General features: G+C 41.1%; 1 protein-coding gene across 1 annotated transcript in view; it reads right to left on the bottom strand.

Annotated features, from left to right (window-relative positions):
• LOC113008682 (uncharacterized) overlaps positions 1-24,497 on the bottom strand; it is a 68,743-nt gene that overhangs the window by 29,556 nt on the left and 14,690 nt on the right. Inside the window, exons 4-9 of the mRNA XM_026146301.2 lie at positions 23,377-23,811; positions 22,199-22,705; positions 16,973-17,119; positions 10,881-11,060; positions 7,369-7,445; positions 5,429-5,534 (exon numbers count right to left, since the gene is read on the bottom strand). Coding sequence (XP_026002086.1) covers positions 5,429-5,534; positions 7,369-7,445; positions 10,881-11,060; positions 16,973-17,119; positions 22,199-22,705; positions 23,377-23,811 — 1,452 coding nt within the window. The remainder of the gene's footprint in view (positions 1-5,428; positions 5,535-7,368; positions 7,446-10,880; positions 11,061-16,972; positions 17,120-22,198; positions 22,706-23,376; positions 23,812-24,497) is intronic.

Consider the following 24,497-nt stretch of genomic DNA (forward strand, 5'->3'; position numbering starts at 1 on the left):
TTTATACAGCCCTCATAAGAACAAAAGAAACATCAAAACAGACATGATTAACCAGACTCATCTGTTTTCCTCTGCCTAAAATCAATAATTCATTTCTTATTTAGTGTTTATGGTCAACTCCAAACATCTTCCATCGCTCTCCTTTAAAGTCCAGGGCCCATATTCCCAGTTTCCCAGTCTTTCCTGTCTCTGGTCGCCATGCCACTGCAAATCACTTTCAGTGTGGATGGCGCCTTACTTAAGGGAGTCAAAGCATTAAATAAAACTTTATCTTTAATTTTACTAGCCATGAAATGGCTAATTACAAAGAAAATTACATTCCCCTTAGCAAATATACTCTGGGCATCAAAACAGCTCAGCTGCATAGGCAGGAAAACTATGTAACATATGCTGCCTGGGAGAAGGCCTGTGTTTGAGCCCCAAATCATTCCCAGAGAGACCTCCAGTCTGCATAAATATGGAGTTGCAGCTGTCCCGAAACAATATGGTGGCTGCTAAGTGTTTAATTCTGATGACTGTAGAAAAAGTCGCAGACTTCTGTTTTAAGTGTGCACAGCAAAGGAGTTAGTGAACAGTAGGTGGTGGACCAAACTACTGTGATGCATATGAACGGGGGTGTCCATTTGTCAAGACTTTAAAACTGATTGTTCTAAAATATAAAGACGACATTAAAATCACCTTCATCTTCATGTATCCCCTTCATACCGTGATTTATGAGGTGTTTATATATATATTTTCTTCTGACTGATTCCAAACCTGCACAATCTTTATATCAGGGTGAAAGGATTCAGTATTCAGTTTATTCGTTTTGAAGCCCTCCTATCCTAACCTGCAGTGGCCTAATCCATGAATGCACAGCCGTGATTGCTGGTTAGTTCAGGCTGAAAACAACAGCCCATCTAAAACACACAGAGCAGGTTACCATACCAACCGCAGCATCTGAGCACAGCAGATAGCTGGATTTGGCTGCGAGTGGCCAAGTCAAATCCCCTCGCTGATCTCGAAAAAAGGCCACACACCGCCCACAACACACACCGCCTGCCCTTTGCCATGCAGCGCACCAGCCAAAGGCAATAAGGTTGGACTTGTATCTCTTTCTTTGCATGTTTGAGAAAGGGATGAGCATCAACGAGACAATCAACGTGTCGAGGCCATTCACTGACGCCACCCGGAGCCTTCACTCCTCTATGTCTTGAATGAATGGCAGAATAGGAGCAGGGTGGAATAAAAAAGAAAATCCTTCTCAAATTATTATTCATGGGGAGGGGATTTTCCTTTCAGGCCTCCTTTATCGATGCCTTTCCCAACACGTCACCCTCTCTATCTGCCCTGACAAGTGCCAATCAATGGGCTTGAGTCCAGGTTTTTGGGAAACGCCGGAGGATTTCAGAGACAATAGCCAATGAGTCCACAGTGATGGTGGCTCAGAGACAATAGTGACATGGCTACACTGTTAGTGTGTGGTCCACAGGGGGTGAAACGATCCTTGCTTAGTACATGACTAATCTCTGGCTGCATCACCTCTGTCTTTCTGCAGCCTAATCTGTCCCGTAGTTTCCTCAACTTCCCTGAAACAATCCACTGAGGTCAGTTCAGATTAGTGCTCTTTGTGGCCCTGTACATCGCCACATTCATTTGGACACTTACATCTTTAGTTGCAGCTGAATGCTAAACTCTGAGGGTGAACACAGAGTGACCGAGCAGCAGAGAAACAGCCATGAAACAATTACGAGGGAAGGGATTATTCTACCTATGAATTCCAAATGAGCAAAGATGGACAAAGGTCTTATCGCAGGCCTCACTGGGGAGCCAGGGCATCTTGTAGCAGCTGATTTCTGGGTCTGGCTTAATCTCTAAATCATTCAACCATTTTCAATCGATCCAAAGGGATGGGTGACTCATTGATGTGGGGATCTGGGGTGGAGCTTTCTAGAGATTACAAATTGGTTATTTTATTCAATTCTATTACAGGAAATTCATGATATCAGTACTCATGGAGCTTGGCCAGAACAAAGTAGAAGGTGCAGAAGATTTTTTTTATGTATTTAACTCTTTTTTTTTTCTTTTTACCAATTTATTGGTAACAACATTGGTATTGAGGTTATTGCCTCAATGCCTCACTTTTGATAATCACCACCTAAATCTCTATATAAGAACAAAATAACTTAAAAAGAATGTAAATTGTATAATTATGTAAATAGCTTATTTCAGCTCATATTTTTTGATTTTTGATTTTATTATGTTATATTATATTATGCATTTATTTCTACTGTATTTCTCATATGCTGCTCTTATAATTGTTTCTGTTGTTTTAAATGATCATTGGATTCTTTTCTGTTGTGAACTGCAGTGGAATTATTTAATTGTACAGGGAACTATGTTTTTTTTACTGTGTATATGACAATAACACTTGAACTTGAAATGAATTATGTGCTTTAAATTGAATTTCATTAGCATTAACACTATTAGGAATGAAGTAGCTAAAATTAGTCAGCTAGCTGTAATGTTTGGGTAACGAGCAATTTGTGCATTAAGCCCCGTCACATGTTAATAGTAATATCATTATTATCTTTATTATTATAAAGTTCTGTTTGATTCAGTTTTATTCATATAGTGATGATCTTATTATTCTTAAACTATGGTTTGCAGTATTTTGGCTGGGCCCTCAGTCATGGTACAATAACGTACCATATATACAACAATCATAATAATAATAAACATGATTAATAAATAAAAATAATAGGGCAGGACATGTGTCTTTTCACTGCTATAGTCAATGTTAGCCTGCATATAGATGTGCTGCTTCGAAACACCAGCAACAATTTAACGATTGCAGTTCCATGGGTCCAATGAATAACAATGGATGGCTTTATGGTTTGGTTGTATGGTTTTATGGATGATACAATCCATAAAACCTTTGTTATTAATAAAAGTGATGGACATACTATAATTGTAGGGTTTGGATCTATGACTTCTACAAATGTAGGGAACTTCATTCAGGATGGAAATCTGACATAATCTTCAAATCCATTCTGAGAAGTTGTTCATCACACTAAACCTACAAAAGGGATACCCATATTCTCATGGAGTCAAATTGGGGTCATTCCCTCCATTAGGGGCTTAAATGAAAGGTTGAACTGCTCGCACGTCCAGGGTAGCCAAATCTCACCTATCCACACAAAGACATGCCACACACTGGGCATCTTTTAGAGGCGCCGTAACCTCCAGAGCGACCTCTCCACGGCCTGCTAATGACCCCTTCCCTCTGAGGGTGACCGTGTCTTTGGCCTCTAAAAGGTCAAAGCACATAAGCCATCACCAGGATCCTCTACATAACATCTTTTTCATGTTTGCCCAAGTTTTACAGGGTAGTTAAACAAGCAAAGACTTATTCTAAAATCTGTCAGGAACCAAAAAAGGAGCATTTTACAGCTTAATGGAATTTAACTTATTGTGTAACTAGACAATGGATATACATTGTATACCTTCTACAAGCTAATAAATCAATCAGTCTTTGTAAAAATGCCTTTAAAGAGTCATAAAATGCTCTTTACTTGTGTGGTCACTTCTTACAGTCAGAAACAGAGGAGGTAAATAAACATGTTACAGAGTAAAGTCAACCTTTAGGAAAGACCTGTAAAACACAGAGAAGAGGTTCTGGGTGTCCTCACAAACTCTTTTTTAGGAGACCCTCTCTAAGTTTCAATCACTTCCGTACCTCGTTGAAACTAAAATTTGTCTTCATAACAAGAGTTTTGAGTTTGTATGTTCATGTTTGCAGAAAAGGTCTTCATCCATAAAGAGACTGGATCTGAATGTACAAAGGTGTCCCAAAGGTTCTGACACCTGATCAGAAAATCTTGAGTGACTAAACTGAAGCAAACACGGATCTCTTCAAATACACAATTACACTATGATGCAAAACATAGTGTAATTGAGCTTGGACGTCCAGGTTGCATCCTTGGCTGCCTAGATGTTCAAGGGCATTTTAATTATTGTCTTTGATACAAAAAGAGAACTTTTGGTGACACCAGATGTTATCCACGTTTCAATATTTGCCCATCTTAGTTATTGGCCGTTTTATTTATTTATATATTATTAACTTTATTAGGAATTCATATTGTTTTGCTTTGTTTTTACCCTCTCATCCTCTCTTCAGCTCTAAAATCAAAAGGTGGAGATTCACAGCGTTTTAATCCCAGTAGGGGGTTGTCCTGCAGGAGGGTAGGTGACGCACTATTAATCAAGTGTGTCATCACATGAGTCAAGGTGTGCAAATAGGCATGGGGTCAATACCACAAGAGGTTTGTCCCACCCTATCATGTGACCTATTGAGGTATGACATTTTTGGGACACCCCCACACCCAGTCCATATCACACACGCTGATGAATTTATATAAGAATGTAATGTGCTTGAAAGTCTGATTGTGTACTGTATATTTATTAAACCCTGAAGCACTTTGCCAACGTGTGCTTTGAAAAGTGACATATGCCAAATCCTTCACATGGAGACTTTCTGTAACTAAACAAGTGTTTCATCGTTTTTCATGACTCATACCTCATATCAAGATTTAGAAATACTTTTTATTTTAATGCCTCTGTAATTCTGACATGATCGTAAAAGGAAAAGCAGTGCATTATATTAGAAAACTATTTATCCAATTAACATAACCGAACACTTAAAAAAAAAAAAGTAATTATGTTAATTATGTCAATCAACCGACAGTGGCATCAGACATGTTGGATTTGGTAGACAACGCTGCGCCCTGCAGCTCAGCCTTCGGATGCATCAATCTCAGCTGTGATGGATGCATTTGTAACTTCCTCTAGCAATACAGCAGGCCATGGACCATTAGTGTTATAGCACAATGACGGATAATGGATAAGTAAGACATCAGCGAAAAAGAAAGAAAATGATCACAGTCTGACTGATGTGGTCAAATGACGGTGGGAGGAAAAAGAGCGAGCTATTACTTCAAGGGTGGCTCTCCATTTCCACTGCGCTGACAACACTCCTGCCTGTTTTCTGGCCTTTTGCTGCCAGCTCTCTAGTGTTTGTGGTCCATACAGTAAAGCACTGCTCCTAAACCATCACTCATGAATGTGCACAAGCTGGCCCTACAGGTGAAGGTGATACTGCAGGCCAGCTGGCCCTAGCGAGGATTAACAGGCTTAAGTGTACCGGAGGCAAGGGAACGCCAAACACAGCGCTGACAGTGAGGAGACAATGGCCTCTAATAAAGCAGAGCCGACAGGGACTGAGTGGGCTTTTACTGGATCAAGCGCTAATGGTGAAGATGGGCTCTCGTATTGATTAAGTATTGTTGTAGTAGGCTCTTAGTTTTGAAACAGAGGTGGTATGTAATGACAGCGCAGACAGAGCCTGAAAAAAAATATGTGTTCTGAGTAAATCTAATGGATAACATACTGTGGCTGGACTGGGAGGGAGAATGGGAGGATCTGAACATGTCGAATGACGGACTTGGGTCTATGATCCATGACGATGGCGACCCTGAACCTCCTTCGGACTGATCCTGCATGGAAACAGAAAGGAAAAAAATCAGTTAGGCTGCTTTTCAGCAGAAACAGGAAGGAGCTATTTTAGGTTAAGGTTTCGGTGGAATTAGATTGACCTGCGTAATGTAATGTGCGGTTCTTTGAGTACAAGTCTGCGATAGCCACCATATCTGGAAAATTTCCACATGCACATGGATCTTTCTTCTTGTTCTATTTGTTGCCATGTCTAACAAATTGAGGTGTAAACAGCAACTTTATATGTAAATGATTAAATAATGTACCTAGCTATAGATGGGGTGGAAATTAACCCTGTTCAGATGCACATAATGTTCCCCTTTTTCAAATTCCCTAACTGACTCTGGGAGATCTCAGCTATATGGACATCCTGAGGCTTTGCTTGTTTCTCTATTAGTTCCATGGTGATTTTTCCAGCATGGTTGGGCTCAGGTAGTGTAGCAGTGCTTCTAATAATGGGAAAGATGTTTGTTTGATCCTTCCTTGTAGTAAGAAAGCACTTTTAGTGCTCAAATTGAGGAGAAAGTATTTACCATTTATTGTGGGAAGCTGCTGCCATAGGGGAGTGTCTTTGCAAAGACTGCTTTAACAGTTTTTTGTTGGGCATTGAAGATTGGTGTTATTCACTTTAACTGTCGGTGGTTTTAATATTGTGGCTGATCTGTGTGTATCATTACAAAAACTGAGATTAAAATTCTGTTTCATTATTAAGTGTAGATTTTTGTTGGGGACGCAGATGGCTCGTTCCTGTGTAAGCTGCCACTCGCTGCCTAATTTTTGTGTTTCCATCTTTATAATTTTTTTTTTATCATACATTGATGCAGAAAAGGACCCCCCCCTGCCCCCACCACCAATACTGAAAACCAACACCTAGTACATGCACTTCCTTTTTTTCTTCAAAGACACAGCAGAGTAATCAAAATGAGCAAGTAGGGAAGTTGGTTCAAAACTTTTAATAACGTCGGGTTTGCCTCTGAAGAAGCACGTGAGGAAGAACTTGCAGCTTCTATCTTGAAAAACCTACTAATGGTTTATGAGTTTCTCATCATTGTAAATAATCCTGTGGGTGGATACTTGGTTTCAGTGAGGTGAATTATGCAAATGTTTGTATGAATCCTGCTCTGAGCACTCCGGCTAGACCCCCATCGTGGTCAGGCATAATTGTGGGGGGCTTATGGCTCTCATTCATGCTTTTCAGGGGCTCCCTCTCATCTGTCATAAAGAGGAGATTAATCGTAGATCACGTGGAGCACCTGCATCCATTCCACTGCAGCCCAGCGTGCAAAAGCCCTGTTTACCCTCCCGACCCCTCACCCCATCAAACCCTGTCTGATCCTGGTGGTGGTGCATCCTCCAAAAGAATCCTATCGTGTCGAGCTCTAACCCCCCCCCCCCCCCCCCCCCCCACCACCACCACCACCACAACGACACACCAATGAGGTGGTGTAAAAGCCTACCATACAGTCGGGCCTCCCCCTTCTCCTGCAGCGCGTGACTGATTAACCACACACCTGCTGCACGCCGCGTGCCCTCTGTTATATTGTGTCTCAATTATCATCAACAATTTGGCTTGTCTTACTGGCATGACAGTTATAAATGCATGCTGGTTCAAGTTTGTAAAAGGGTGTCTTTGTGTGGGATGTGTGCACTGCTTGGGGCTGTTGTGCGATAGTAGCTGATTCCTCAAGGTCTAGTGTTTGTTGACAACAAAGCACAGTCCTGCTTTTGAAGGAAATCTGATAGATGAATGAAGGAGGGGTGAGTGTGTGTGTGTGTGTGTTTGGGTATGTGTGTGAGAGAACCAAAACTGGTTTCACAAGGGGCAGCGGCACTCACCGATTTGTTTTCTTGGACTTTCCCTGCAGAGTTGAACCTTTCAGAGACGCTGCCAGCTGTGAGCGGCCTCGAAACACCTGACGAAACCAGCAAAGAACACAGCGTCAGGCAGGAGGGAGAGGAAGCGATTGTGTGTTAGCAGTTGTGTTCATGCATCTGTGTACATAAGTGCTGGCCTCTGGCACACACTTCTATGCGCTTGTCTTTTTGTACTTGAGTGTGTGTGCTCAGATATGAGTAATGTTGTGTAGTAGTTCCAATTATGGCTCCTAATCTCTGAGCAAATAATGGCATAAAATGGAGCAACAAAACCCCAGAGGAGCACCTGTCTGCAGAAGCGTGCCAGGTGTAAACATTGTTCTGCAGACACAGAGAGAGGAAAGACAGGCTTTCAGAAAACTCAGACAGATTTTGTCTTTTTGTAAACATCGGAGGCATGGATGCATGAATGCTAACAACACCGTGGTGATTATATTTCTTTTTATGCTGGGCATGAGCCAGATAAATATGGTTTTATTCAGCCCAGTTTGGAGATTTCCACTGATAAGACAATTTAAAGGAATTCCAGCGGAAATTCACCCAGAGAAATTTTGTTTCTGATTAAATAAATAAGCCACAAACCGTTACAGTTTAAAAAGTACGAGGTCAAAGGTATAATTACATGAAGACCAAATTGACTGACTAACTCTGACTGACCCCCAAATGAAGAGCAAAAACATTGCCATCATACAGATAATGATGATGCAAGTCTCCACAAGATCCATCGTTTTCAAGCTTCCCACTCACTGTCTTTTATTTACTTTTTGCAAATCAGGGGGTCTGCAACTGGGCACCTCAGGATGCTTGAGAAAACCTGCAAAACTAACTGTTTATTACCAAACTGAAGACAACATTCATTTAATTTAGCAGGTTAGAAACTCAGAGTTCTTCCTTCCCACCATCGCAGGTTCTTGCTCACAGGAGGTTGCCTGATTGTTGGGATTTTCACTCTGCTAAGTCTTTATCTAATGCCAGATTCAGGCGACTGTTGTTGTTATTTGCCATTGTACAGATAACTGAATTAAACTAAATGTCTTGAATGTTTTTAGAAGAATATTTTGGCAACAAAAGAAGAAGACAGATCATCATAAATTGTGACGCTGTCAAGTGGTTCACCCAGTAAACGCTTGGAAGTCATGTGACATCCTATCCTTGAGCTCCTGACCTTGAGGTTGGGGTCGCTGAGATTTGAACTTGTCTGAGAGTGTATTTTGTCTGAGAGTGTATTTTTAGAAAATACACCTACGGTACGAATTTCAAATCCCTATGTCAGCTCGTTCTCAAGTTGTCGCATTCACAAACTTGGGTGCACTCCCCGCTTGCCAAGCACTTTGGATGATAATACCCTTTCAGCGTTTTACGGCTGAGGGATAAAAAGACAGCAGGTCGAGCTGAAGATGCTGAGATTTTCACTGGGAGGGACCAGAATGGACAGGATTAAAAGTGAATACATCAGAGGGTCAGCTCAGGTCTAGTTTAGAAGTTTAGAAACAAGGTTAAAGAGGCAAGGCTGAGATGGTTTGGACAGAGCAGGGATTTGGGATATTATGGATAAAGGATGTTCAAGATGGAGCTGCCAGGGAGGAAGAAAAGAGGAAGACCACAGAGAAGCTTGTACTATAGTGAAGGAGAAGGTGTAGAGGGTTGGTGTGACAGAGGAGGATGTTAGGGAAGCAGACAATCTGTTTTTTGTACAGATAAAACACGATTCCCAGTCTCTTCTTCACAATAAAGTACACAGCTTATTAATTCATTAATACTATTAAGCCAAGGTCTGTTTAAACAGGTCTGTGTTTGAACAAAGAAAAAAACTGTCTGTCACGACCTAGTAGATAGACCTGTGGTATCAATTTGAAAATCCTACATCCCCTCATTCACCAAGTTGCGTGTCCATGCTGCCTGCCTGGTTGCTCAGCGGGCTGCCTTTGAAGCCTTTGAAGCTGAGGGGTAAAAAAGCCCAACTAGGGACAAAAGTTGGAAGCACATCAGTTTAATGCTTGCCATTATATTTATTCATTTCAGTTTTATTTATATGGTACCAAATCACAACAACACTTGCCTCGAGGTGCTTTATATTGTAAGAAAAAGATCCTCTAATCATAAAGAGAAAACCACAACAATCAGACAACCTGTTATGAGAAATCACTTGGTGTCAGTGGGAAGGAAAAACAGCAAGAGACGTTCTGGAGAATCAGACTCAGGCAGAGGCTGTGAGGGACAAAGACACGCTTCATTTATTATAAAAAGTGAACCATCTGAGGTCTAAGTCACCATCAGAGATTATCAGCTTAACAATAAAATATCAGAATATGTCACTTTTGTTAATCCACAACAGTGTTCGTGTCTAAAAGACATGAACAGAATTAACTCAAACATGAGGTTATGTGAAAAAATCTTCCAGTAGATACGTGATAGATGATGAAGCGACGAAGAGCGAGCTCTCTTGATCTTTAGTGCTTTTGAACAGATGCAAAAATCTCAGAGTCGAGTTAAAATGAGAGATGTTTCTTCATGAATGGGTTGAATTGACCTCTTAAACATCCACAGTGTTTATCTCCCTCTCTGGTGCCTTATCAGTCTATAATCAGCAGGGGTTTTCTGCACACACTCTTCTCAGTTTCTTATCCTGTGTTATGTGTCAGTGTTGTTTCGAAGTGTGTTTGGCTTTCTTAGTCGGACTTTCCCAGTTAATGATCTACTCTAGCGGTTTGATCTTTATTAATATGGCACATCCTGATATCCCTATAAACCTTTTTCTGCCTCACCGCACCTTGAGGGAAAAGCAGTTAAGAGCTCGCAGCGGCATGCCTGGGAGCAGATGAGAGTCGATATTACAGCTTGTTAAAGAAAGAAAAAAAAAAGGGGGGGGGGGGGATTTACACCATAAATGCATTGCTTACTCTCAAGGCCAGTCGTAGACGGAGAAAACACACCTTCAGGGTCATATTTTCCCCCCATGTAAGGTCTTATGTGTTTTCTCCAGACACACACACACACAGGCACACCTGTCCAGCTGCTGCCTGTTATTACAGTGACGGTTTTTGCTTATCAAACAATCTCACTCAAACCGTCAGAGCAGGAGGTTTACGCTCAGTCAACTCAGATTTGTCTTTAAGTTACAACAAACATGCAAAACCACAATTAAAATCAGAAGGAATTCACTTTCTCACTCTCACACCAACGATCCAGACTGTTCAGAAACATCTTAACTGAAATAACGGGTGTTAGTCAGAGTTTGTTCTTTGGCTCTGAACTTCCTCTTTTGGCTCAGTGTCCCCTGATCATTAACAAGCTACAAGCTACAGGTGTATCTGCATGTTTGTGCATGGTTGTGTTAAATCCATGGTTTATGTTGCAATCTCCCAAACTACCCACCAACCCCTCTTCCCTCCATTCATAACATTTAAGGTCTTTGCATTTCCACACAGCTTGGTTTTTTAGCTTTATCATGCTTAATATTGCTGATGTTTTACCTGCTGAATCATACTGCATCGTCAGATCGGACCTCGGGGACACCTCCTCCTCCAGCTCAAAGGGACTCAAAAGAGTCTCAGGCGCCGGTCGGTCCAGGAGGAGCAGCTGAACCCGGGACAGGGAGCCCAGATTTCCAGAGTCGCAGCCCATTGTGAGTGCTGCGAGGCCGGGGGACAGCTCTGCTGGGGGAGGCAGCAGATGTTACACCAGAAAAACAAGATCTGAATCTTTCAGAGACCTCTGATATTCTGCAGTGAAGATTAGACAAACAGACCAGTTAGTCCAGGCAGTTATTATTTCAAATATTCATCAGAAAAATAAACTTTAAAGCTCCAGACATGTTGGAGCCGTTTAAAATTAATACATCTACATGTAAAATGTTAATTTAGATAGGATAGAAAAGATCCTATAACAGTATAATAACACATGCTATTATAAATATGAATAATGGTGGATACATGTATTAAACATGGCCAAAGTTCCAATAATGGAGGTCATCTTATATAAAAGTAACACCTGTGGAAGAAAATCGAAACAAATGTCAGTAGGAGTGAATTTCCTTATATGGTTGTCATAGAAGCGAGCAGCACGGTGGTTAGCACTGTTGCCTCACTTCAAGTTAACCTGATAACAAAAAGAGAATATCAGAAAATATCCAGTTGGTCCGACAAAACCACACACCACACCCCAATCTGAGCCTGTTATCAACCTATTCAACAGCATTTATGAGTTCTTTTTAAGTCATATAAATGTTGCCATTAGGTACTCTTAAATAATAAAAGTACTCATTTATTTACTTAATTAACCTATACTAAACTTTCTGGTATTGTATTGGTGCTTGAATCTAACCAAACAGTAAGGGAAACAAAGAGGTCAAAACAAACTTTAACCCCTATTGCTACCATTGAAGAAAACACTCCTGCCCATTACTTCCATTCAGCAGGGTGGACTAATAACCACCCAATGAAGTAAAACTACATACTACACTCCCACACATAGGGGTGCAGTATATGTGTGCTGTCAATTAGTAAAATATAAATATATGAACAAAGTTTTACTGTTTCATTTAAATAAAAAGCATTGCCATGTATATCAGCTGTGCAGGTCTGCTGAGTGGTCAGTAAGTAAAAAGAATAGATCAAAATACCAGCCAACGTCTAAGTGTACAAATGAATAAATTAGTAATAAAATGTCTAAGACAAATTAATAAATTAGTACAAAAGTTCATCTTTTAAAAAAAGTTACAAAATTCACTACCCATTAATTAAGGTGTTAATAGGTATATTTTAAAAGGTAGACAATAGCAACAAGTACCATTTCAAGGGCAGAACAACAGGGCTTTAGAACACATCAACCTGGGCTGGATTATCCAATGAACAGTCTGGGTACAGGCCCAGAGACCCACCCACAGCTGAGAGTCCACCCAAGAAACAAAACAAGAAAAAAACAAAAACATGACCACAATATTTCTTATTCTTATTCATAAATCTTCTCATACATCTTCCAATTTTTAAAGGTTCTGTACTGGCCTCCTGTCAGGACAAAATCTGGGTTCTTACTTTTATGGCCCAACAAGGTGAGTGTCCCCCACCTATATTGTCGACCTACTCCACCTTTATTCTCCAAGTCGGGTCCCTAGGTCTGCAGATTTGGGTCTTCTTGTGCTCCTACTTACTCGTCTGAAAACTAAAAGGGACTTTGAATTTCATTCCTTAGTTATAAAACTTTGCAACTCTGTAATATCCTTAAAAAAAAGCTTAAACTGTTCTGGGTTGTTTTATCGGTTCAAGTATGTTTGTTATATTTTACTGACACCTCTGTAAAGCACTGTGTCACTGCTTTCTTGTCTTGACACATGCTATATTTTACTTACTTAAATAGATACAAGTTTCAACAGCTGACAGTCGATTGGCTGAAGAAATCAGGATGAAAACATTGCAGTGAATATTAGAATTGCTGAGAAAATATTCACCTCAGTCGTGCTAATGAGAAATTTCTGAATGCAGATATTTTAATGTTTTTGGGATAGCTTTTTTTAGTAAGATAAAGCACTCTATGAAATGATTTAGAACCAATATGTGAATATAAACTGGAAGGTCTAGTATAATAAGGTGTTTTATATTCTGGGAATGAGGTACGCAGGAAGCCATCTTATGACATCATCTTAATGAGCTGGTAAAAGTAAATTAGGTAAAACATAATATGCATTCAGAGACTTTTGTTAGTATACAACATATCATAATCTTGAAAGAGTAGAACACAGTCTAATATTTGTATTCCAACCATAAAGATGTTGGAAAAATTAATAATCTGTTGAAATTTTTTTTGATTCAACTGAAATATTAAATGACTGTAAATTATACAGCACAGCACCTCAAGCAAACCACCCCAGATCTACCCCACCTTACGCACACACACACAATTCCCCCCTCAGACTCCAAAGTTCTCGCCGTCACACCCAATTAAAAGCGGATCAGTGACAGTGTGGCTCACTGCCCATGCAAATCCCCGGTGTGGAGCTACCATTCCTATCTGAGGGGATTTCACACATTACGCTCTGCTGCATGGACACGAACACACACACACACACACACACACACACACATACACACACACTCACACACACACACACACACACACACACACTAGCACTCCCAGCAGCATCCCAGCAGTGCTAGAAAAGAGAATCAGAGAAAGTTTTGCGCTTGCATCCACACAGAGCACATTCCTCTGTTAAGTGTTTTCAGTTGGGAACTGGTAAAGTAATCCCTCAGGTGAGAAAACTGGAACTGTTGCTTCTGCTGCTGATAAATTAAGAAGTCGTTGAGAGGAAATCCCTGGGATAACTGTGGCTGTAACATAATGTGGCGGGAAGCACTTTCAGTTAGGTCGGGTATTAATCTATCGTTAGCCACAAGCTGCCCAAAGACTGAGCAACACTCAGCAAACACAGTGGCAGATAACAAATGACTAATCCTGTGACTAAGGTGTTGGACACTGTGGTTGCCACCCACTCAGTGTCACAGTGACACGCTCCTGAATGAACTGCTGTACGGTTTCTTCAAAGCGCTGATCAGAAGTGATGTTGTGCAACATCAGCAAAGGTCATGAGTAATGACAGAGGTTTTTAAAAGAGGTTCATGTCAGATTTCAAGTTCTACAAAGTCATTAAAGAGGACAAATTAAACACATGCAGCAAAGTCTCTCATCTGAAGCTGCAATTTGCTCACCATTATTTTCTTTTGGGGTTTTCTTGGTCCAGGCCTGAGTTCCTTTGGTCTGTTTTGAAATAAAAGGCTGTTCTTGAGTCTGCTTTATGCAGTTTAGCCTGATTAAATATCTGTATTTTTTTTTAAATCCTGTATATCCTATACAAATTTAAATTGTGCTTCACGTCAGCCTGATAACAATCAGTCTGGAGCATTAGCTCGCATTTGCCAGAGCTTCTGGACTGAGCCCTGTGTTGATTTTATCAAACTGGTTGCCGTGGTTGCGGCTGCGCTGATCCTTTCACATCCTCGGGGCAAAGGTCGTGGAGGTCAGACAGAGGTTCGGGTCAAGCAAGCAGGTTAAACACCTTGTCAGGGATTAGCAGGCTATGAGGGACGTGGAGGAAGTCTTCATTGGCTAATGTTTCTCTCCGCATCTCACTCAACCACCTCCAGGACACACACATGCTATCTAATACAGGCATGCACACTAACACAAATCACATTTACTCCGCCTTTGTTGGCCAGTGTGGGCCAATGCAAGGACCTGACAGAGTGAGTGGTCAGATAAGCTCATCTCTGCTGGTAACAAGGCAGATGTCAGAGAGAAAGGAGAGCATGTCTAATTGAGACATGAATGGGAGCCACACATAGATGGAAGCAACAATAAACAAACTTAACTTTCTTTGAATTGGAATCACAGAGAGAGAAAGAGGAGCCAAACTAAAGCCTGACCAAATTTCCAAATGCTGATAACCTGTGAACCGCAAAAACGCAACGTGTGTATGTATTATTGTAGGGTCTACCTTACAATATAAAGCACCTTGAGATGACTGTTGTTGCGATTTGATCTATATAAATTAAATTGAAATTAAATTGAAAAAAGCAAAAACAAAAACACACACAATAATAAGAGGATACTTTTGTTTTAAATTATGGTTTAATTACTAAATGAATCAGTAAGCTGAACGATCAAAAACACATCAGACAGACCCTCAAAGATGAGAATGAATTACCTTTCAATATTTGTACATTTGTTAGTTTTGTATTTATACCTGATGACCTGTTGCTTCTTAAAACTGTTCACTGTCCTCGCCGGGTGACCTGCAATGGTCGTGTATTGTGTGATGTCCCTCGTTTCCCCTTATATTTGTGTGTGTGTGGCTGTTTTTCCCACCGTGAGACCTGCCGCACCTAAAGCGTAATCGCATGCACCTGCTGCTGATCAGCCTCGTCGAGGGAGTTATTTAACAGAGTGGCTGAGCTGTGAGATTGTTTGAGTGTTTGAGTTTGCCGCCGATGTGGATGTTACTAACCGCTGCCTCTGTGACTTCCAGGAGTATTGCAGAAACAAGAGGAAAAACCGCATGCATTGTATACAGACGCAAAGGGAATGGAAACATGGACCATGGACACTGGGAGAAATGTTCAACGTAGAAAGTCCTGCCTTTGGGTCCTACTTTCCCCATTCTCTGAAAAAAACATACTTTTTGAAGACATCATATTAACCACTTGATTGGTAATTGGTCCTTTATTGTCAGACCTCTATATTAACCTTATGATGTCTGCACAAAAAATTAATGGCAAGCCATCAAAAAGCTGTCGAGAAAGTTGACTAAAACCATGAAATTTCAATGTCATGGTAATAAGACTGAGAATGTCAGTAGGTTATATCATCTGTGGATTACAAAAGTATCTACAAAATTTCAGGACAATCCAAGACCTAAGTAGGGGTGGGTTTAAAAAAATCGATTTTTCCAGTTCAAATCAATTTTAGTTTGAATATTCTGATATCGATTCATTAAATCCTGAATTGATTTTTAAATATAAATGTACTTTGCCAGAAATCTCAGGTTAAAGCTCACAAAACTATTTCAACAACCGCAAAACAGCTAAAACAGCAAACGATTAAAGAGCAGGTAAATGGAAAAAGATTCCCCCCCATTCACCCGATGGCACGTATGGACGCCATCGAGTGCTGAAAGCCGACATCTCACAGATTCTGAAGCTGCAGGTTTCGTCACTCTCCAACCAAAATTTACTAGCAGCGGCAAAAGAAGACCAAAACTACGCTTCACGTTTGAAAAACATTGTAATGAGCTCCCTCTTACTTCTGCTGTTCTGCTTCCACCACGATTAAATCACACTTCCTGCTCAGCTCTCTCTCAGTGTATTTCAAGAGTTTACCATCAAAAATCTCTCTTTTCTCCATTATTCGGTTACTTATTGCACACCAGTCTACCATTGTGCACAGTGCTGTCTACTGCTGTTATTTTTTTTAAATGACCTCCAATAAGAAAGCCAAATTTCTGCTGGTCAGCACCAAAGAAATTTAAACTTACAAATTATGTCAAACGACAAAACGCTTGGCTGTGTCTAATAAACCTCTGTAACTTTGGCTGCTTCACTTCAGCAGCATCAGGTAATGTTCATCTGCTGATTCATGGTTTTCTTCCGTTTTTGGTCTACTGCAGAATATTTTTAAGGGGGTTATTTGCTATAAAAGACCAAGCCAGAAAAATCTCCTTCATGTTTTTCTTTGTTTTATCCTCAGTTACTTTGACACAAAGGCAGCTGCTGTGATGCTTACACCTCTGATGAAGTCAAATATAATTGTCATTTTGTATTTTTGGGGGTTTTATATTTGTATAAAACCAAGTGTCAGTTTTGTTTTTATACATAGATATAAAAGTATGGATATGTACTGATAAATTGATTGTCTGAGTCAAATCAGTCAATCAAATCAAATCAATTATGGAAATCAAAATCGATACGCAGCCCTAGACCTAAGTGCTTGGACCAAAGTTGTGGAAAAAGCTGGAAACACTGTAATTATTAAGCTGTATCATTAGCTGAAGCTGTTTAAGTGCTGAACGTGTTACCTGTTTCAGGTGAAGGGCAGCCTGATGAGTCAGATGGCTGGTCCAAAGACAAACAGGAAGTTGACAGTGGCGCAATGGCCTCCAGTTCATCGAACACACGAGACTGACTGCAGCTGATCTCAGAGCAGCGAGATGCTGCTGAGCGCCCTGCAACAGCACAGAGCGGGTGTTTAATATTATGGCGATAATACAGATGATGATGAAGCTGAAGATAAGGATTAAATGTATTTTTAATGACATGTGTGGGCACAGTGGATTGTTACATTTGAAAAGTATTAGGACCCAGTACAGTGCATGAAAACAATAGAAAATGTAAGCGCCAAATAACATGACTGCATATTATTTTTATTTTAACATGTTTCAATTTACATTTTCTTACTCTGTGAAACAACTTTTTGAAGTAAAATGTTTTGATTTTTCCAAGGCAGGAGTTAAATCTATATTTATGTTCTGCTGCTAGAAGATTTTTCTTTAAATTACTTAAGCTATGTCCATTAGCTATATATAAAGCTACAGTTAGCTCAGCTTGCTAGTGTGGCACATAATAACCCATACAACTGTTTTTGTATGGGTATAACATTTTTTTTACACTTATATCATAGCTATATTGTATACATTAAACAAGGTGTAATGTGCAATTGAATGAACTCTAGAGCATTAGCAGGCACACTAGATAAGGCTAGGAAAAAAAAACTAGATAAGGCTAGGTTAGCTGTTTTATACTAGCTAACTTCTGATTATTAGAAAACAAGTGGTTGTTGGAAGTCGCAAGGTGAAATTGGTAGTAGTGGTATATGACCAGCTGTAGCCTGCCGACAACTCTTTAAGTAGTAGTGAAACTGAGACCATGTCCCCTCAAAGTAAAAGGTGAGTTGCAGTGTAATGCAAACTTTTCGTTTGTAGGTGAGCAGTGTCCGTTTACAGTCTGGTTTGTAATTTTTCGAGACAAACTATGGGCAAAGCAGTAATCTGCCAGCGACAAGAGCAATTGTTGGGCTCAACTTCACCTACCAAAAGCCAGCAACCACTTACTAAGCAGTTGAAGCAGATACATTTCAATGGGTCACTGGCTGGTCTCTAGGCCTTTGTGACTGGAACATTAAATGTACCTTAAATTTTTTTCATTAGTACTGACTGATTCCCACATAAACTATCACAAAATCCTTTAAATATCAATAAAAGATTGCTATATAATTTAATAATAATGAGAACACCAAAGAGAAAGGAAAACAAAAGTCAGACTACACAGCTTCTCTTGGCTGGATGTAGTCAGCTATATTGATGCTCACCCCTTCAAGGAGGGGGATTCTGACAAGTGGGCAAAACACAATACAGGACATCCACAAGTGAAGCCCCTCAGGTGAGGCTTCAGGGTAAAAGTACTCTCAACTTGCCTACACTAAACATAGCAGGAAAATCTTCCCTTAAGCGCACAGAGGGCACTTTGAGGAATGTTAAAAACGGTCAGGCTCGTCATCAAAACTGTTTCACTCTGCCTGGTTTAAAACTCAGAGGATTAGTGAGAGAAACTGTTTCACTGGGTGATGTGTTTTGTCATTGCCATGAAAGAAGCTTGTCGAGGCTTTTCTCACATTAGAACAGCTTGGCCTGGACAAAAGGATAATATATACAGAGGCTCTAAAAGGAAAAGGCAAACTCAGCTCCTTCACCCACACAGACGAGTATAAATGTACACATGAAGCCACCCTTGCGCAGTCAAGTAAGTGAACAACGCCACGCACACACCACTGCACTATTGTGCACTTGAGCGGCTTGGCGCTCTACTCAGAGAGACAATGGAAGGACTTGACTTGACACTTCAAAGCATATTGCTGCTGTCAACTCAGCTGTCATTCTCAGTCGACGAGGGCTCTACTGAGTCAGGGCGAGTTTTTCGGGGAGGTTAAGGGTGGCTGTGGGGGGTCAGTGGGTTTGATTTGACAGAGTTGGATAAAAACAACGACTCCTCTGTGTGCCTGTGGCCTTCTTTTCCTGGTCACAGCGCCATGCTGAAAGGCCCTAAGTGGAGAGGCCAGGCCAGGCCAGGACAGTGCCCTGCTTCATTGTCAGGGACAGTTAAACTCTGGAGATGTTGCTCAAAACAGGTCAGTCTGGGGTCACTGTATGGACTGATGGGATATGAGAAAGCCATGCTGGGGGGCACAAAGGGCTGAGTGAGACAAGGAGAGTGTCTGCTGCCAAACGCAGTACCACACTGGGGCTGTTGCTATAGATACAAACCATGCCATCCCTTCCAAAGCCATACCTCTCAGATTATAGCTTTTTAAGTGACAACTCCAGCTTATGACAAATTTAATTTGAGCATTTTTAAAAAACATGACTTTGCAGACACAGATTTAAGAAGGCAAATTTTTTTTGACCATCTGGTGTAAAGTTGGTGATACAAATCCGTCAGACCTTCAGACTTCAGCTGTCTAAGTGAGACATAAAAAAGTTACAGTCTGTTGTGTCTAAAGTCACTTGAGCTGGAATTTGATCTTCTGCTGAGTTAAAGTAAATGATGAACTTCTGACACGTGACCATAACGTGGTGGAAATCTGTCCATAAAACTTAATTTGCCTGATTTAAATTTGATTGATTTGCTGGTTTCAACAGAACTCCAAGGTGAAGTTTTTATAAGAGGAGAAGCATTTAGTAGCACAAAGTGCGGATCTTGCACAGAGAAAAGCTGTGACTTTCCAAGATAACTACAGGTTTACCTTTCTCAGACTACTTTATAAGTTTAAAAAGGAATCTGGGCACTACTGTAGCTCACCTGACTGAGTAGATGACCCGTATGGTATAGGGTACTGCAAGACCATGGGTTTGATGCCACTGGACCACATTTCCTGTGTGTCATTTCATAACAATGCTTCCTAGCAATAAATCTTATACCGTTGGCAAGCCCATTTGTTTCTTCTTAAATTTGTAGGTTGAGCAGTAGAGTTGAGTATGTAGGTACATCCATGAAAATTCTCTATGCTAATGCCAAACTGCGTACTCTGCTATTCACTCTTGTTTGGCGTCATTAATGTATTGGATGATTGAAGTCTAAAGAAAGCAGACATACCGGCAAGTAGCATGTGGATGGACCATACACAACTACAGCAGCCTGGCACCTCCTCCTCATGCTGGTCACCAGCTTGGTCACACACTGCTATTTTTCAATCAGCAATTTCCACAAGTGAGCCAATCTGGTTGTGTTGGTCACTATGGCAGCACTCCCAAGCTGATCCCACGAGTGTTCATTGAGGTTGAGGTCAGGACTGCAGGCAGGCCATTCCTTCCCGTCTACTCCCAAATTCTGGAGTCAGTTTCTAAGCTGTGCTGTGTGTGGGCAATTTTAGGTGACAGAGTTTGGTACCAGACCAGTGAAGATATGGGAGAATCCAGTATGCTTTCTTTCTTCAGACTTCAATCATTCAATACATTAATGAAGGGCTGTTGGGCATTGGCAGAGAAGACTGGACATGCTTTTCAGGAACAAACAGGCTTTCCAACAGTGTAAGATTTATTGCCAAGAAGCATTGTTAATAAAAAGAAATAAACACAAATTTCCTTACTTTTTGTGTTTCCTTAGAGCAGCTCCTTGTACTTGCTCTGTACTGCTGAGAACATCAGACTTTGACGTGTTGATTTTTGCATTTTTCTGTTTATTTTGCTTTATTCTAGTAGTTATCTAGTGTTTTTTTTGTTTTACCTCCTTTTTAACTGCCTGGATCACATATTTAAGTTTTGGCCTCCTCTTCGTGTTTCACAGATTTTTTGTCATTCAGTTTCACCTCAAAGCCTGATAGCTTTGCCTCTCATGTCATCTTGTGTTTTGTGAGATCAGATTAAAATAAAAATCCCTTTTAGTTGTGCATCCAGTTTATGTTCTTGTATTGTTATAGGTTGTGTGTGAAGGACAGGAATATCCTTACCGGTACTTTTGAGATAAATAAAATAATTCTCACCGTATCTTATCTAGATGTAATAAACAGTTTAATAGCTGTACTGAATGTTGAGCAAGGTCTAGCTTATTCTAAAAACGTTAAATTGAACTGTAGTGAAAAGCTGTAATTTCTTACGAAATGCTCCCGGTAAAGTCATTTTATTTGGGAAAGAACTGGAAGGGAACTGGCCTACTGAGGGCTGAATTACTGTTGCTGCCTTCACTTCCATTTAAATCAATAGGATGTAATTAAGTTGATCAAGCCCAACTGTGGACCTGTCCGTTGGTTTTTGTCTGTCTTTTATAAATGCTGCCATGCACCTTTGCGACTTTGGCAAGAACAGTAAACATAATAATTCATGTAAACCTGAACAAACAAGACTGAAGGTTGTAATAAACTGGAATTAGCTTGCAAGCGTCAAACTGAGCCGCACTGAGGCTGCATTGAACTTGAATTGCCTCCATCTGCGAGGAAATAAATGAACCAGTGACACGCTCTCTGTGTCTGCCGTGAAGAGAACAGCGTGCTCCGATACAGCATGGCCCCCCCCCCTGTAGCACAGCACCACACAGAGAACAGTAGATGTCTCTGATAGAAAGGAGAAAATCCCTACACAATTTCCACATTGTTTGCTTTCTTTCATAAAGTTCCTGGAGAAGTCAGATGTCAGTGGCATGTCCTTTATGCTCATTGGGAACGGTAAATTAGCGGGCCACAGGAAAGCCATAGAGGTATTCTATTGTGGCGTTCCTCCTCAGTGTTCTGCCGTCAGCGAGCGGTGGTCAGTGTGGATTTATGACCATCAGCTACACGTTTCCCTCTCAGAGCCCAGAGAAAAGTGAAGCCATGAGGGGGGGGGGGGGGGGGGGGGGGGGCGCTGAGACTGAGAGGCACGCCACACGAGGTAGGCACCCCGACTTCTATTGTTGGGGCCTCACGGCTTTGAGCAGCGACTCAAACGGTACCAGCTTTTCATCAAAAGCCCTCCTTTCTATTGCTGATTTAGAGGAAAAAGAAAAGCTTTATGTGTTATTTATTATGTGGTGGGAGGAGGTGAGAAAAAACAGGCTGACAGCAGAGCTTTCACAATGTGCTGATGGGGGCAGGAGCATCTGAAGGCCTCACTGTGGAAGTAGGCTTTGATTTCTCTGTCTGACCAGATCTCTTTGTCCCGGGGTGGATGTCCACCCTTGTTCAGGACAATCAGGGCCCTCAGAAAGTGGGTAGGAGTGTAGTGTTGGGCAGGGAGGAGGCTGTGAACGACACATATGTCGCCAAGCTCATTTCTCACCTCTGACAGGGGAGATTGGAGGCAGGACCGGCCAGCGATGAGACTCCATCCGAGACATTGGAGGAGAAGGGGTCAGCTTTGCCAGTGACCCTGAGTGGGGAGTGGTCCTCTGTGGACTTGGGCAGGAGGACCAAGTGGTGGAGGGAAAAGCCAGAGTGGCACCTTGATCGGAGTCCAAGGATGTGTTGAGATCGGCAGGAGCTACAAATACTTCTAAGTGGATATTTTGTGGTATTTTTGTGCTTCTCTTGCTGCTCTGAGGTTTATCTGAATTACAGTGGATGGCTGGTATTGGGCGAGGTGAGATGGGTTTGGTTTGGCCGAAGAGTGGCTCGTAGAACACAGGGGTGGCGGTGCTGTCGGCGGTGGTGTTTTTCTTGAAGGATTGATGAAGGTCTGATTCCTCTGGAGGGGAAGAAGCTAGGGGTAACTGCATGAGAGGGGAAGGATGGGATGGGGATAAAGAAACATAGCCTTCTGGATCTGCTGAGACCATCAAATCTGCTGCTGAAAGACAGAAGAAAAAATAATTTGATCAGAAGTTTGAGTCTAAACTGCTGCTTGCAGTTTGCAGAATGACATCACTTTCTCTCCTGTTAATTCTGACACATTTCACTAATCAAAAAAGGAAAAAAAAGCCATATTTTTGGGACAGAAATAAACCCTTGCAGATATCCTTCTTCATCAGCTGAAACTCATCAGAAACACCAGATGGAAATTTAATCTTTAACATCAAAAGTTTTTAAAAGTTATGTTTCTGTTTTTTTGTGTTTTTGCTTTTTTAACCTTTTCTAAGATCTGGTTTACTTACATGTAGACTGTTTTATTCACACTAGATATTCTATGTTTCTGAATTCATGTATAAGGTATGATGATATTAATCCATCAAGGGAAACTGGAGTTCAATATATTGCCCAAGAACACCTTTGCAACCTGAGCTACAACTCCCTCAATGCTTAAATCTCTTCTTGAGAAATAAAATTTCTCACATTTTGGAGTATTGGCAGGTTTATTTCTACTATACTGTACCATTTATATTAGTTTGTAGTAAATATATTTGGGGTTTGGGTGTTTGAAAACATCATTTAAATCAGCCTGAAGTACTTGATTAGTAAATATAAGTTATAATTCATACAAGTCTTAAAGGTGCCATGAAAACGGCTAACTGAGATTTTTACCAGATGTTTTGTCACAGAGGACGCTGCTCCTGCCACTGCTGAGGTCGGCGCTCCGACTGAATAAACTGGAAGGTGGACGGCTTAAATCTGAAAAAGACCCCCGGGAGAGGGAGCTGGGTGGTGGTGAGAGGGTTGATCCAGCAGGTCTGAGGTCGGGCTCCAGCACTGCGGGTAGGGACACCTTTTCCCCCCCAAGCGGTTTCTCCTTCACAGGAGGAAGAGGATGAGGAGATGCTGGAGTGGGGTTTGAGTTGTTCTCCTGTCTTTCAGAGTCAGGGTGAGGCGTGTTGTTGTAGGGTGGTGTTGGATTAAGGCTGGGTGGAGCAGCGGGGAGCTGGGCACAGGGAATGACTATAGCAGAGCGACTTCCTGCAATCAGACCAACGTTCTGCACGAAGCCCGCTCTTCTGATGGGAATATGATGGAAGTGTCCTTCTATAAAAACACAAATAAATATCAGTAAAGATTCACATCAGCCACAGAGCTGACTTTAAATATGGATCTGAATCAAGGGAATAAATCCACTCTTCTATTCCTCAAAGGTCAACACATTGTGGTTCATTTTTAAAACTTCCAGAGTCTGCTCGTGACAGTTTTGTTCCCACTTTCCTCAGTCCTGGAGCAGACACTTGTTTCCCTGCTGAGTGGATCGGCCTGCTAACAAAGGCTGCAAGAAATCACCCCACTGGAGCAGCTGCCTGTTTCCCAACTCCATATTCACAACAAGCATCAGACCTGAGGGCAGGGGACCTTTTATCTAAACACTTACAACAGTATACACTGGAGGCGTCCTGCAAGCTGTTTGTGGCAACAAGTGTGTGGAAAACATCACAAGCTCTGTTTGTTTCTGTAAGAACTGAGAGATTCAGACGTCACTCTGCTTTTACAATAACATCAAAGATATATATAAAATGAAAGAGAGAAGGGTCGGTTCAAAAAGTGGCATATGAATCAGATATGAAAGATGAAAAGAAAAGAATAAAACTTAAATGTGCAGAAGATTGCTTAAAGATAAACAAAAATACCAACTTTCTGGAACCAATTAAAAGTTTGAATGTTTCTTTTTCAAAGTATGATGAAGAAAGACGCACAGAAAAAAGAAGACAAATGAATCAAACCTG

The sequence above is a fragment of the Astatotilapia calliptera genome, chromosome 17 (assembly GCF_964374335.1).
Source record: "Astatotilapia calliptera chromosome 17, fAstCal68.1, whole genome shotgun sequence".
In the NCBI taxonomy this organism is placed as follows: domain Eukaryota; kingdom Metazoa; phylum Chordata; class Actinopteri; order Cichliformes; family Cichlidae; genus Astatotilapia; species Astatotilapia calliptera.